The following is a 16,389-nucleotide window of genomic DNA, read 5'->3' as shown; positions in this document are numbered from 1 at the left end:
GGCAATTATCTGCACCTCAGTATTGTAGTACATTATAAAACAGTATGCAATAATAAAAATAACAATGACGTAGAAAAAAAAGTTCGGAAAAATGGGATTCGAACCCCGGTCGATCGCGTCAAAAACGACTTCAACACGTACTTTTCCATCTGCGCCACTGGAGCTGTTATTAGATGATAGTCTTTTGTAATGCTTTGTAATCACACATTGATGGGCGGAGTTAGTGTAAATAGCCTCTGCCAACAAGGCGGCCTATTTGCACGTGTAAATAGACACTCCGTTTTTTATTTGTGATAAAATTATGATGTTCAGCTGTTCTTTTTAATAGTCAACTTATTTTCGGGTCATCGTCATAAAAGCCCTGTAAATTTTGTCACAGGCACGAAGATACATCTTTCATTTCATCAAGCTGAATGCTCACTAAAAACTGACACAGTCATCACGTTTTCAAATCCTTTCATGTTTCATTTTGATGTGACACAAAGCAGTGATATCTAAGCAGGAGCGTTGTTTATTTGCTTTAGAATTAGTCAATAACAAGAGGCGGGATTTATCTCAAGAACCAATCACATCCAATCATAACCGATCATATTCAATTATAGCGCGATGGAGGCATTGCCTCCTCTCACGTGACTTTCCCCCATTCAACTCAATGAGCCTCCAGAAAAGTCACAGCACGCTTTAGGGTCTCTGCAGAAAGTCTATGGACCGAAGGGAGGCAAGCCTCTGCTCTAACTTTACCTGCGTGTGTCGCTGTTGGACAGTGTTACTTTATAAAAACGAGTGACTTTTAGACTTTTAATGTCATATTTAGTCATATTTGCATTGTTTTATTTTTGTAATATCGATTATATTCTCATCCACTTTTGAAGAGAGGAGTCACTGCCTCCCTTGCCTACTCGGAGGAAACGCCCCTGTTCAGAAGAGTACCATGATTTTTGTGCACAAAAAGTATTCTCTTAGCTTCATAAAATTACGGTTGAACCACTGATATCACATGGACTATTTTAATGATGTCCTTACCACCTTTCTGGGCCTTAAATGTGTCAGTCAAGCTCTTGGATTTCATCAAAAATATCTTAATTTGTGTTCCAAATATGAACGAAGGTCTTACGGGTCTGGAACGACATGAGGGTGAGTAATTAATGACAGAATTTAAATTTTTGGGTGAACTATCCCTTTAATAAAATCTTCAGAAAGATGACAAAGTAGAATTTTTAGCAGCCATTAGTCCAGTCTTCAGTGTCACATGGTACGTCAGCAATCATACTAATATGCTAATTTGGGGCTGTAAAAACCTTTATTCCTATTATTTATATTGAACATTTTTGCTGCTTAAGTTTTGTGGAAGCTGATACTTATTTTTTTAAGAATTGTTCTATGAATTGTTTTGATGAAAGTTCAAAAGAACAACATTAACTTTAAATTAAAAACTTTTGTAACATTATAAATGTCTTTCCTGAATGTGTCTTTACTGAATAAAAATAGCGATTCCTCTCAAAAAGAAGAAGAAAAAAAAGAAAACTCACCCAAAACTTGAACAGTAGGTGTATAAGGTTTTTAAAAAGTGCCAATCCAAATGTCACAGGGGATTATAAAATCCTAAGTGTGTTAACAGCTAAGGTTACTACAAAAGGAGCCTGAGCTCAGCTGCTGAATTTAGGCTAAATCCCCTTTTTACAATATTCTCAGGCTAAACTCGCCCACATCCAAACCTGACAGCTGTGCCGCTCTTCCACGTTTAAAAGGAGAAGATCAGACAATTGAACAATGTCCATTAAGATGCACTGAACCCTCTCCAGTCCACTCACCCCTGAATAACCCTCACAACAGGGCTCTCTCTGTGTATCCGTGAGGTGTCATTCATTCAGAACGGTTGAGGAAAAAGGGGGGGCTTGGAGGAAAGGAGTTTCAGATAACAAAGAGGATCCAATATCTTAAAGCTACCTCTGGTCTTTGTACTTTAGGGCTGAGTACAGAATTCTGCTCTCTGATTCATTTGGGATTTAAAAATAAATTCTAAAAATTCTATTTCATAATATTTTAACTTGTAATTTATTCCTGTAATGGCAAAGCTAAATTACCAGCAACCATTACTCCAGCTGTCAGTGTCACATGATCTTTTAGAAATCTTTTTAATATGCTGATTTGCTCAATTTCTCATTATTATCAATGTTGAAAACAGGTGTGCTGCTCAATATTTTTGTGGAAAATGTTAAATCTCTCTCTCTCTCAATATATATAGAACAGCATTGTATCAATTAAACATTCTCTCTGCTAATGCTGTAAATTATAGCGGGCACTCATTCAGACCTATTCAAACTGGTAACTTTATAAATTTATGCCATGTTTGTGAATTGTTATTTAAAAAGAATCAACTCATAAAAATCATTGTTTTTGGCATGCATCTAACAAGGGCAACTCGATTTAAAATATTGTAACATTCAATACAGACAGCAAACCTACACTGAAAACATAAAATGTAGTTTCTTTTGCTGTAACACTGATGATTAATCAACAAGTACAAATACATTTTCATATAGCTACTGAAAATAAGCATAAATTATTATTTTTATTTTATTTAAAAAATGGAATGCACCATGTAAAGCTATTTAATGACTTAAACTTGCTAATCTTCCTTCCATTTAAACTACATGGATTTTTTTTTCAAAGTTGTAAAAAAAAATCCTGAAGTACGTTTGACAAGAAAATGTGTTTTTCTACTCAAAATTTCTGTTTCTTTGTAACCGTTTGTAAAATTTACTAGCAATTTCTGAGGTTCTGAAAATGTTTTTTTCATTGTAGATCTTTCAATGTTTTTCATTTCCAAATGAGTGTATGCAGATGATATCATTTTTAAATGAGCTATTCCTTTACATATGTACTACTTTTTAATCATTTGATCAACTACAACATATTGTAATGGCATATTTTCCTCAATACACCATTCACTGAACAGCTGTCTCTTGCCTGACCTTTATTCTGGCCCCAGCAACCCATGTTACACAGATGGATCTAAGAAAAACCATTCTCGGCTAGGTGCATTGTAAGGATGGTGGGCTTCAGCCACTCTGCTCCAAGGGAGGGCTGAATAGCAGACTTAAAATATGCAGAGGTCAATGAAAGAGGCAAAGGTTGCGCGCTATTTAAAGACAGCCGACTACAATTGAGCCCAGAGGGGCTTGAATTCATTGAGCGAACTTACAAAGACCTTCTGTAAAAAATACAGATATATAAATGCTGGTAAGCACTTGCGCCTCGGTCCACTTACAGCCCCACACTGTGGTCGCAGAGTAGGATGTGAATGTATTGATGCTTGAACTATAAATAGCGAGAGGCTTGATACACCTGCTTCAGCGATCATGAGTGTTGAGTAGGCTTAAATGCACAGACACGTACCCTCTGACAGCATGGAGCAGACGCAGGGAGGGGAAGGCAGTGCGGACGTTCACGGTATGCAGAAGAATTAGGCGGATGGCCCACTCCACTCGCTCCTCTCCTCCTTTAGCCATGAAGGCAGGGATCCACAGCACACTCCCGCTGAGGCTCTGCAGCCTGTGGACGAAGCGCTGTACCCACTCCTCACTATTCAGGTCCTGAAAAGCACGCTGCACCACAGAAGGGTTCATAGTCACCAGACTGGTGCGCAGGCCCACATCAGTCGCATACTCCTCCACTGGAGCCAGGTTACACCTTGGAAACACATATATAGATATATTAATTTGGTTAAGTCTTAATATTAGTGCTGTCAAATGATTAATCGCATCCAAAATAAAGGTTTTTGTTTACATAATATATGTGGGTGTACTGTGTATATTTATTGTGTATATTTATATATATATATATATATATATAAAAAAATAAATGCACACACATGCATGTATATATTTAAGAAAAATAAGTTATATTTGAAATATATTTATATATAATATGAATTATATGAATATAAATATATACATGTAAATATTTACGAAATATATATTGTATGTGTGTGTATTTATATATACACAATAAATGTACACAATACACAAACACACACATATTACGTAAACAAAAACGTTAATTAATCATTTGACAGCACTACTTAATATTATCTCAAGTTACTTCCTTTACATATTGTATATGTAAATGCTTATGCCTGTGTGCATTCACATGGTGACATATGATCAATCCTTAGTTTTCTAGTAGCAAGCTATCAACAATAAATATATCTGAAGTTTATTTCACTCTGCATGTCTGCTTCAAAGAGAATACATTACACCCATAACATACTCTACACAAATGTGTCAATGCAGATCCTTCAAATAAGTGTTGCATTTTCGCTGATGCCAAAAGGGGTGCGATAGCACTGACTAAACAACCTTCTTTTACGGTTATTTTTCTATAGAGTGCAACAGCTGGGTTCTGGAAGTAAAATACCTCTCATTTTACCACTCCATAGGGGGCTTTTTCAAATAAGTAAAAACACACACACACACACACACACACACACACACACACACACACACACACACACACACACACACACACACACACACACACACACACACACACACACACACACACACACACACACACCCACACACACACACACACACACACACACACACACACACACACACACCTTTCAAGACAAACCTACTTTCTTGTAAGTTTGATAATCTGTTGCAGGTGATTTTTTTTAACTTCAACTAAAATATGAATACTGAATTGGGGGTGAAGGGTTATGAATGTATCACTGAAGGGAACTGTCTTCAGAAAAGTTTTGATGGCAGTTGCATTTTCTTCCCCTCTTACCTCCTTATAAAGTAGTGTTTATAAGCGCAGCAGTGTTTTGTTTACAGCAGTATCCAAAGAAATGCTACATTGCTGCTGTTCCATAAGCGCCACCTGCTGTCAATGAGTGAATTTGCGTTCCTTTAGCCCCTCTGTTGTTTTTGTTTCAGGCAGATATTTTATGTAGCATCATTTTACAAAGATGAAGTCAGACCGCTCTGTTTTTGCTTTAAATATTAAAATTATAAAATCTAATTCAAATAAAAACAACTCTTGCAACATGTGTAGCATATTTGTTTGGATCGTGATTAAAATGCAGTGGTTACATAGAAACAGATTCGGTTCGTTCGATTCAGTTCTGAGCTAAATGTCTGTAAACCCCTCCGTTGTATAAGCCTACTCTGCTCTGAGTAGTCAGCTGGCCAAGCCTGTTGTGATTGGCACATAGAGGAGCGCTTGAGCAAGTTAGCGAGCGCTGCCATCTGTGTTGCCAAGTCCGTGGTTGTTTTTTATGTGGCGGGTTGTAGCGACCCCAATAACGTCATATTTAGGCGAATGCGAATTTACCAGGGGAACCCAGACTGAAAGCGTGTATTTTACACCACAGAACGCGATTTTTAAAGGGGGACTACCCTTGAAACACGATTGGGCTAGTTTTGAGTAGCAATTGGGCGGGTTTTGTTGTGACAACCTGGCAACCCTAGCATGCACCTTTACATAAAACAACAATATAGTGCTCCATTCAGTTCTTAAAATAATGACAAAAACATTTTTTTTAACACTTATGCAAGCGAATCGTGCCCAAACGACTCGTTAAGGCGATTCTGAGTCGACTCTTTCTTTTGAGAGACAATATCTTTATTCATCATGCACTTTTTTGATTAACAACTTTGCAGACTGTTTACATTGAAGGCTACATTACAAACAGCAAAAGAGATATTTTTCGAAAACCCATATGACCTGCTCTTTAACATACTATCTCTGTATTTAAAATATGTATTTAGTCACCACTTGTAGTACACTTGAGTGTACTAGTGTATGAAAGATGGGTTCAAGTGAAAAATTGAAAAGCCCTGCCGGACTACTGAGCATCAAGAGTGACATATAAACAGCTAAAAAGTACGAACGAGTAAATGACCTTCACTCCAGACTTGCTTCATTTTAAAGCAAGTAATTTATCTTTGTATAAACTACAATATTAATACTACAGTAGGCATTATCTTCTCACATGCAGAATACACCTACAGACTACGCAAGTGCCTTTTAAAGCACATCCCATCATTTAACTTCAAAAAATCCATAAAGACACACAGAGGTGACTTTAAAGCAAATACTGAGCGCAGTGTTGGCATTATCATCTTGCCACAATACCTGGAAAACCTTTCAACACTGGCACCATGCCGACTGCCAAGGCTTAGCTGTCACGGTCACACTCCCACACAGTCTTGCCCTTGCCCAGCAGAAAAGCCATGCCAAACACACAGGAGGGATTTAAGTTCCTCCATTACTTAATCTTCGAGGCTCTGTATGTCCCTGGACTGGGGCTGAATGACATTAATGTCCTAAGAGCACAGCTGGGCTGATGAAGACTCATTTAGGATTGGGAATCTCACAGTATTACACTAGTATATCACATGAAGCACACTGCTGTAAAAGCTTTCGGCTGTAGGCAGAGCACTTTACAGGCAAGTGAACTGTAGTCACTTTTAGAAGACAGCCTAATTACGTTTCCAGGGCTGTGGCTTAGTATGACTTATACAAATGTCATATTGGCTCAGCTGGTCACTAATTGCAGTATGTATCACCCTTCAGTTCTGAAAGCCTTCCGACAGTATGAGTCAAGCCTGGATGTAGTACTGACAGCTATTTCAAAAGTGCATTGTGTCGCATACAGATCGTAATGTGTTTGAAATCCAACCATTTCTTTAAAACAAGTTTCAAGTTAAATGTAGAGAATGTGAATCTACGGCTGCAAAGATACAAACGGCACAGAAAATGTTTTAATAAACTTTATAATAAATGAACATCAGCCTTGCCACTCTGAGGTATTAATCCTACTCATGATGAAACCTCTGTATCTGAGATTTTTTCTGCCTGTTATTCATAAAAACAAGTTTCCGCCAAAAATGAAAAAGAAAAAAAGGTAATTGTGACAATAAAAATGAGTCACTGTGAGATATAAAATCATAGTTACAAGAAATAAAGACCAATTTATGAGAAATATTGGCAATATTGAAATATTGGCAATTGCATGACACTTTTTTTACATTGAGGCACAAACACCGTTATCACTTAAATAAATCTGGTATTAAGGACCAAAAAAAGGAAGGTTCAAATGATTTGTTTTAGAGATATATATATATATATATATACATATACACACACATAAGTTCTAGTTTTAGGATATTGTTTTATAATTATTCTTTACAGCTAGTTTAGGTGGATTTATTGTTTGATTCAGGATGAGAGCTGGCTAAGGTTACATCAACAGCACAAACTGTTGAATGCTACAACACAAAACAAGAAAAGTTGTTTACCTAATGACAAAGTCATGTGAATCAATCTCTCTGCCGCAGCTGCTATTCAGTAGTATCCCAGAGTTCCCTACGATGGCACATTGTTTGTAATGCTGGTTCTTCATGGGAGACACAGTCGGCAAAAGGTGGTACAGGTTCTCAGAGATGTTTGTGGTGCTCTGGCGGTCAAATATATAATGAATTACATCCCCCGGTTTAAAGGTGCTCTTAAGAATTGAGATGTCCCTCTCAGCATCCAGGAACCTCAAAATGTTTTTCCTGGAAGGAGAATGAAAAACAACAACACACTTTATGAATGCTAAGGGATTAAAAAACCAAGTATTAACAGGGAACCACATTCTTTAGAAATGTCATACTGTGCATTTGAATAAATTCAAGCCGTACCTGATGAGGTTAGACAAGGTTCTGTTGAAAATCCATTCTGATGAGAATGAATTGCTGGTTTTGCTCTTTATGCCTGGCAGTGGAATTGGAGAAGAAGAGACTTTGCTCTTTCGATAGGTGACTAGTGAAGTAGGAACACTATTCAGGACTGAATTTCTGATGGAGGAAAAATACCATGCTTATGTGCATGTCTGCCAAACATCACTGTTAGACACAGCTACAAATAACAACATCTGTCACCTCAAAAAATACTGGCAGCTATGTTTAATGAATTCTTGAAACCCTGATAAATCAGTAATATGAAAAAAAAAGATTTTAAGTACATTTAAATAATTATAAAGAATTAACATGCAAATAAACTGAAAATAGAATACATTTACATTTAAAATTTCTTGCTTTAGGTCTATAACACTGAGAAACAGACTTAAATATGTGGTTGTAAGCATCAATGACATTTTCTCACGAAAACACCATAAATCATAACTGATATAACAAATCAGATTACAAACCTGTTGGACTGAAGGACAAAGCGAAACTTCTGTGAATCCTCAATGTTCCTAAGAGCAGAAGGCATAAAATATTCATCATCATTATCCAGTAATATGACCATTAATAATGCTCTCTGAGTAGATAATTGAGGTAAAGGCAATTAGACCCTGGACTGGAAAAATATATGAAATTGAATTATGATGATGTTTATTTAGGACTTAATATAAGCCGTTACACTTCTAAACTCTTTAGAATATTTTGATGGTACAAACACAAGGTTATGGTTATTACTGATTAATCATTTCATAAAAATAAAGTGTCAGAATATTTACTAGAGGAATAACCTTAAAGGAATAGTATACTCACCCTCAGGCCATTCAAGATGTAGATGAGTTTGTTTCTTCATCAGAACAGATTTGGATAAATTTTGCATTACATCACTTGCTCACCATGTGTTGAATTTGTTCATTATAAACATGCAACTTTTCACATCACAAGATAACTGATGGACTGGTGTCTTGTGGATTAATGTGATGTTTTTATCAGCTGTTTTGACTCTTATTCTGACGGCACCCATTCACTGCAGTGGATCCATTGGTGAGAAAGTGATGCATTGCCAAAGTTCTCCAAATCTGTTTTGATTAAGAAACAAACGCATCTACACCTTGGATGGCCTGTGGGTGAGCAAATTTTCATTTTTGGGTGAACTATTCCTTTCAGAAATAACGGCAAGGATAATAGGTAACTGACATCATGCCGTTCAAACCACCTCTTCCAGCAGGGTGCCCCCCTTCAAAGCAGTTAGGACAGGATAGCATTGTCTCCTTCAGCAAATCAGTCCTATTTGTCTACCACTCACTGTAATGTTCTCCATGCTTCCCTCAAAGTCATGGCTACGAGCATTATTAAGCAGACAGAGCACAGATCTCTTAAAATTCTGGGGAGCAGCTTCAAATGCAGCTTTAATAGGTGCTGCTTCAAAGCGCTTATAACTGCTCTGAGATATACCCCTTAGATCCTTTGTTTGATACGGTATTATATTCTAAATTGCAATAAATTATAAATCTCGCCAATAACTTAAGCAAAAATTAGATCATAAGCATCATCTAATGCCTTCTGACTGCTAGTAAATGAGGTGTGAAATTTCCAAATTGGGATTTTACAATTTTATTTTGTCTCTGGGATATTTTGGGTTAGCAAATATGAGGGAGGAAAATATTCCCTTTCCACGCTTAATGGATAAATAGTAATCAGTGCAGCAGAAATGTGAAATACAATCTCATGGTATACAGAAACAAGCCAAATACTTTGCATAAAATGTCAAATGTGGCAATTCTAGGCATGATCCATTTAAAAATTAAGCACTATATGCACATCTTGGCAGCATACACTTGTGCTTGAGTGTTGTTTTCTCATGCAATTATTCTTGCAATTAATCCATCTACACACAAACATTCTTCTCGCTCAAGAGCTTTAAAGTGTATGTCCCGAGACAGCGAGATTTTTGCAATAATGTAAACCTGAGGATTTCTGCTACAGGGTTCAATTATAACTGAGGAAAGGCAAACTGTTCATTTTTGTCTCCAGGTTGTAGCTTTAAAGTCACAAATCAAACAGTAATCCCCTAGCTGCCACAAACCACAGATCAGACTGTCTTTTAATTTGCCATGAATGGGCGCAAACAGAACATACTCAAGAGTAGAACAAAACCACAAACCAACAGCCATCCGTTACAGAGCACCAGGGTCAGCTGCATTTATCTGATGACTCTCATACAAGGTTTCACACTCAGCAAAGTCTGAAGGACTTGTTTTGGAGACCTGCCAAGCATGAATCATTTGAGACTATATACATATTAACAATATTCAGCTAAATCAGTTCCAAAATATTATCACTCTGCTGGTAAGTAACTCTGAATGGATAACAGATTAACTTTAAAAGCTTTAAAATCTCACATATCCCCTCCAGATTCTACAGAACTATCAATGCCATCAAACTAACGTAATATCAAACGTAAGCTGTTCCCTCAAATTTAAGAACCCACAAACAGAGGCTATGGATTTGCAAACAATAGTCCTTGGGACAACACATTGTCTCCCTCTTCTGACTAGACACAGTATTACCCTGTTTGATGAAAGACCAAACCAGCCCTGCAGGAAGACACAGTTTAAGATGTAGTCTGTGTTTTATAACATTGTAGCTGGTCTAAGCTGGTTATTTGCTGTTCCAAAATGGTTATTAGCTGGTCCAAGGTGGTCATTAAGTTGGTAAGGTGGTAAATCATCTTGGAACAGCTCAGTAGGGTGGTCAGACTGGCTTTTTGGAATATGGTAGCTTTTTAGACAGCAACTGAAAAGCTGAGACCACCTAATGACCAGCTTGGACCAACTAGAGACCAGTTATTTTCCAAAACACAGCTCCAATTTAAGATTGATTTTCCAATAGAAAAAAAAATTATAATACACAAAATAATCAAGTAGATAAAATGCACAGCTCTGTCATTTTCTTGAATTTAAAGTAATGGTATAAATACAAGCCAATGTAATACGCAGCTCAGGCTAGTCCTGAATGGACTGTCCATTGTTTGGGCTTCTACAAAGTCTCTCGTGAGACAATCAAAGCACGGAGGACAATGTCCTAACCATAAACATCACATAAACATAAGCAGAGTGCAACTGTGCGTTGAAACAAAGACCAAACAAGAATGTGATATATTCATCTGTATTGTTTATTGTACGTTAATCGAATTTACTTACGCGACTTCTTCCTCCACTTCCGATATATCAGCTATAATCACAAATATAACCAGGGCTGTCCCGATTCCAAACATCAGTATTCGGAATTCAAAAGACATGACTTGACCGATATGTGCGGTTCTATAGATGCGTTGAGCTATAAGCGCAATAGAAATCTGTTCTTCTTTCACACTGCTTCCTTGCGCAGGGCAACGCATGTAATGCTCCTCCGTCTCCTCGACAAAGCCGGACCATTCTAACTGGCCGTGCAGGTTAGCGAACAGTTGTCTGCATTAAACATCACGTCCATCAGCTTCTTCCACCTTCACTAAAGTAGTGTAGAGATGAGGCAAACGTGAACGTCCTTTCTTCTCTTCTACTCCTTCCGCTACTCCTCGGAGATCTGGTGGGTGGCAGTTCCCTTGAAACTTTGCCTGCAAGGTACATAATCTCACATATGAATGTTATGCGTTCAGTTAAGCCGCGTAATTGGTATATAGTGGCAGAAGGCGTGGATTTGAAATTGAATATGAAATATGATTCCCCCTCTCCATCTTGCTCTCTTTGTTTCTATTTGACAAAGACACAGACGTCTGGTTCTCTACAGTGAGGACTTTCCATTGACTTCTGTTTTTTTAGATTGAGCTAATGGTATTTTCTAACCTCTAATCCTAAATCCTTGGCCTAACCAGGTGCGACGCGACGGGGTTACAGCGACAAGCCATTTGTCTGGCCACATTGACAATCAGAACAGTTCCCTCCGTCTGCGCGCTTTCTCGTGCTGCGCAACCAGAACACCTTTTATTTTCACGACTTTCCTTCCGTTATTTAGGGCGGCATGCTTTTCATAATTTCTTTGTGGAACTTTAGGGATTTGTCATATGATTTCCAATATTTCTCATCTTCCACAGTCAGCCTCACCTGTCACCTCATTCATGTTTAATGTTTAATATGCACGTCGAGGAGCGTTAATTCTGTTCAATGAGAGATTCGTGTAGGCGGAGCTACGCAACGCAACGCTGCAGTAAATGCAACATTTTATCTATTTCCTGTTAATGTGCGAGACTTCCGTTTCATTAGCCGCTTTATAAATAACTAGAAGTAGGCCTATAACAGAGTGCAGTAACAGTAACACCGTTTTCCCACAGTTTGTTTATTAATTACAATACCCTACTAAATTAAAATTATATTATAACAAATAATAGTTTGCAATTTGAGTTTAATTTGAGGGCGATAAATTTCTCAGCAGATTTCACAGAAGGTTACAGTTGATCACAATGATTTGCCACAAAAACAGAAAGCTGCTTAGTTTGAAAGAAACTTCTGTGTGAGCTGCAATTTTGAAAATGTGACTGCACATTACAACAATGTTTTTGTACAGCTAATATGACAGGAAGTGGCTGACAAACCTTGCACATTAAAGTTAAAAATGTCTGCCCCAGCTCTTACATTAAAATATTGTGGATGTTGCCATATATTTACAGTATATGGAAAAAACAGTAAGTGCTGTATGTTAGCTAGTATACTCTTGCTCATCGCCTTGCAGTCACAGCTGGTTAGAAAACAAATTTAATTGCTGGAGGTCACAATGTCAATGCGCTAATGGGGTTTTGCCGACATTGTAGGGACATTTGGCCATTTAAACCCACACACACACACACAAACACAGACACACACACACACACACACAAGCACCTGCTGCTTCAGCCAACAGTTCTTTCATCTTTGATTCTGATCGTCTCTGATTTAATTGAAAGGTAGTAAAACTTTAATTTGCTGGTTGTTTCAATGATCTACAACCCTATACAATTAGGCAGCATAATTGTTTTTTCAGCTAAGATTGACTGGTTATCATGATCACTCACCAAGTGTTTCACAACACCAGTGTTATGAGAGGTATTCAAATTTGCTGTCTTTTTAAGAGTGCACCCAGCAGACATAACTGGAAAAAAGCTGACAAAATATTACTTATGAAGAATGTGCATGACAGTTTTCACCATCTTCCAGGCTCAGGAATATACTCAAACAGTCCTGGCATATCATTTCTAAACCTACAAATGGAGAAGATTCTCGCACTGTGAAAGATGTACTGTTTATATCACAGTATCCTGTCAGGTCTAACACCCTCACTGCTTATCAAAATATGCTTGTGTAGGCAAATGTAAGTTTGTATTAGAAAATACTGATATAAAGATGGGATTCATGGGATTTTTAGTCCATTTATTATATTTGTATGATTCAAATATCATAATACATTGCTGTCATACCATCATCGCATGCATATTTAGGATGAACCTAATACTGTTTTTAGAAATGGAACAATATACACATAATGATAGTAAACTGAAAGTGTCCTATACTGTACATCCAGCCTGTTAACTGATTGTTCATGATCATTTATGAATTCCTGCATAAAGTTCATCTTGCCATTAAACTAAAGGTCTTTGCACAAATTCTCGTCCTAAATTTTCACATGTTAAAAAATAAATACGACCTCACGTTGTGTCAATCACATTTACACACTGCCTCCAAAACTTTCATCCGTTATAAAAAAAATTTGGACCAGGTTCGATTTTCTGAACGAAAATTTCAGACTCAGTGTGCAAGGACCTTAACTTGCTATTTTGTCAGCATAAGATCTGTGATTTTCTTTCTTTGTCAAAGTTTTTAATATATTGGCAAATGAGCCCACAAAACATTGTTTTGTGCCCACAAACCAATAGTGAATTTCTAAAAGAAGCAGAAGGAATCTTATTTGAATCATTCTGATACATTTGTGTGCTTCGTGCTGCCAGAGATGGCCTAGAAATGGTGGTGTCCGTGGAGAAAAGAGTAAGGGAAGGAAAAAGGGGGTCATCTTCCTGCCATATTTTTAATTTGTCCTCACAACTGCTTTATAGGGAGTCTGTATGCATGATGGGTTGTGAAAACCTTCTAAATAGCATTTTGTTTATGTGTGAGTGTTTAATAGGCCTACTGTCTGTCAGTGAAAATTATATCTTAAAGGTTCTTTATTATTGGCATCCCTGCTGAAAAAAATAGAGGCCATCAGAGAATTTGTAATGCTTTTACTGGTTATAATGGGAATTGTACTGGTTTTAATGGAAACTGTAATGGTGCTTGTTGGTCTCTTCTTGTAATTGGTTGCCTTCTATTGGTGGCTTGTTGCATCCAGTATAAACTGACTGTTCACTTGGGGAATCAAAAATGGTTCTATGGCATCGCTGCGAAAATCCCCTTTGGAATGTCAATACTAGTGTAGTAAAGTGAAATAAGTGAAAAAGTAAATCAAATTCAGAATAACCGTCTTAAAAGGTATTTCAAATAGTTTGTAGGTCTTTTTTCATCTTACCAAACTTGGACCAGGCTACTGAAGCTGTCGGAGAGTCAGCAGAGCTGCCTGCAAATAAATGAGCAACATTTCATGTCAGTGAGTCACAGCAGTTCTTGAATGCCTTGAGCCAATATAATTCATCTGCTGTAACATTAAGGTAGAAAATAGTGCCCATATTTCCATCCGCTCAGTGTGCCATTGCACCGGACCCAGTTTAGCCCTGTGTGTGCAATGTGTATATCAAGTTATCCAATGGAAAATGACCATGCTCCATATCCAATCTGCTTCTAAGGATTTCATGAAGGCAAGTAATGGGTTTTTGTAATGTTTTTAAATAATCTCCTCCTGTCTCCGCACACACACACACACACACACACACACACACACAGAGACAGACACAGTGCTCAACTCTCAGCCACAGGGAAGGGAAATACTTTTGCAATTTAATTTTTATGTAAGATGGTAATTTGCAACAGTCCAAAGAATAAGTGAAAAATGCTTTGGAGGAAATCTGACACTTTTTTTCTATTTTCTTTCTCTGAAAAATCTCTTTCCTGTATACAAAAGTATACAAAGTTAAAATGAGAGAATATTCTGAGCATTCAACATTTATTTAATATCCAGATTGTAGTTTACTTTTGCTTGCATTTTTGGAAAAAAAGTCCTTTGGTTTTGATCATAAAGCATCAAGCCCCTTGTTTTTTCTCTAAACTCCGTCTGTATTTGAGCATTTGAGCTGCTCTCAACATCTACTTTGAACCGAACATCAAAAATGTACAACACAAAGAGCCAACTGACAATTCACCCCTCCTGCTTCTCTCTCAAATATTATGAGTGCCATTTGAAGAGAGTCAGGCGTATTTTTGATTTATATTTGTGACACGGCAGGGTTTATCTTCAGCTGAAGACGATTAAGTTGTTTGATTATTATGGCCAACTTGAGCAGTGGTTCCGAAGGATAATTTTCAAAACCATAAATTCAGCATATTTTTTCAGTTAAAGCACTGCAGCAGAACATCGACTCTCTTTTGAATGACTTATTTACATAAAATATTCTGTGCATTTTCACACAAACACATCAGTCTCCTGAGAAATTAGGCCTTGTAATGAATCCTCAAATTAATTATGCACAGTTTGATGGGATAGCCATAGCAGTGATGGATTATTATGTGAAACAAAGCGAAACAGATGCAATGTGCATAGAAACGTACACACAACACATGCCAAACCAAACCCTACTAATGCACTCCATGGTTAGGGAGTAAGTCTTTAGGGAAACATTGTAGCTATTGTAAAAGCTTTGAATTCCCAAACAAAAACACTTTTTTTCCCCTCCAGTTTCACAGGTAATATACCAACAAAGGCTTCTGTACTAGCAATTAAAGGAATAGTTAACCCAAAAATGAAAATGTACTTACCTTTAAGGAAGCCATCCGAGATGTAGTTGAATTTGTTTCTTAATCAGAACAGATTTGGAGAAATTTTGCATTGCATCACTTGTTCACCAATGGATCCTCCGCAGTGAATGGGTGCCGTCAAAATGACTCAATGACTTCAAACACAAAATGAGACATAAAAATAATTAGGGATGCACCGATACTGGTCTCCTGTACTCGTACTCGTTAAAATGCCCCGATACCAAAGGCCGATACCACACAGCATGTGATAAGCGCCATATTCAAACAAAGAAACACCAACAACAGAACAACAGACAGCAGAAAGGAGTTAAGGATGTCTACTACGAAGTATATGTATGCAATGAATATAATGTTAAACATTCAGTATTAACGCATGTATAGCTGATGTGCGCGAGCTGATAAACAAAGCACGCTGAGTGGATTGAGCGCGCAGCGGCGCAGATGCGCGAGCTTGTCGAGTGAATATACCTTTCTCACAAACATCACTGGAAAGTTTGTAGTTCGGTCGGATACGTCAAAACAGGTAAGTAAAACAATGCACAAGTTACTTAACGGTAGGGAGAGAGAGAGAGCGAGAGAGAGAGAGAGAGCGAGCGCACTTCTGTTGTGTGATCTTTGATGTTCACTCACTTAGCACACTTAGCACATGCATCATTTGGATTAAAACTAAATCGTAAAAATAATACCACTTATAGGGGCATTCACTATAAACATCA

The 16,389-nt window shown here is 37.5% G+C and overlaps 1 protein-coding gene across 1 annotated transcript in view; it reads right to left on the bottom strand.

Annotated features, from left to right (window-relative positions):
* The window catches only part of LOC107693033 (alpha-2,8-sialyltransferase 8B-like), a 15,409-nt gene extending 3,736 nt beyond the window's left edge, over positions 1-11,673 (bottom strand). The window contains exons 1-5 of the mRNA XM_016492276.1: positions 10,943-11,673; positions 8,207-8,254; positions 7,698-7,853; positions 7,314-7,571; positions 3,400-3,693 (exon numbers count right to left, since the gene is read on the bottom strand). Of these exons, the coding sequence (XP_016347762.1) occupies positions 3,400-3,693; positions 7,314-7,571; positions 7,698-7,853; positions 8,207-8,254; positions 10,943-11,139 (953 nt within the window). The 5' untranslated portion in view covers positions 11,140-11,673. The remainder of the gene's footprint in view (positions 1-3,399; positions 3,694-7,313; positions 7,572-7,697; positions 7,854-8,206; positions 8,255-10,942) is intronic.
* Between the last annotated feature and the right edge of the window lie 4,716 nt (positions 11,674-16,389).

Source organism: Sinocyclocheilus anshuiensis, unplaced genomic scaffold, assembly GCF_001515605.1.
Source record: "Sinocyclocheilus anshuiensis isolate Anshui unplaced genomic scaffold, SAMN03320099.WGS_v1.1 scaffold959, whole genome shotgun sequence".
Lineage (NCBI taxonomy): Eukaryota > Metazoa > Chordata > Actinopteri > Cypriniformes > Cyprinidae > Sinocyclocheilus > Sinocyclocheilus anshuiensis.
The sequence above is the reverse complement of the archived record's forward strand: the minus strand, read 5'-3'. Positions and strand labels throughout refer to the sequence as shown.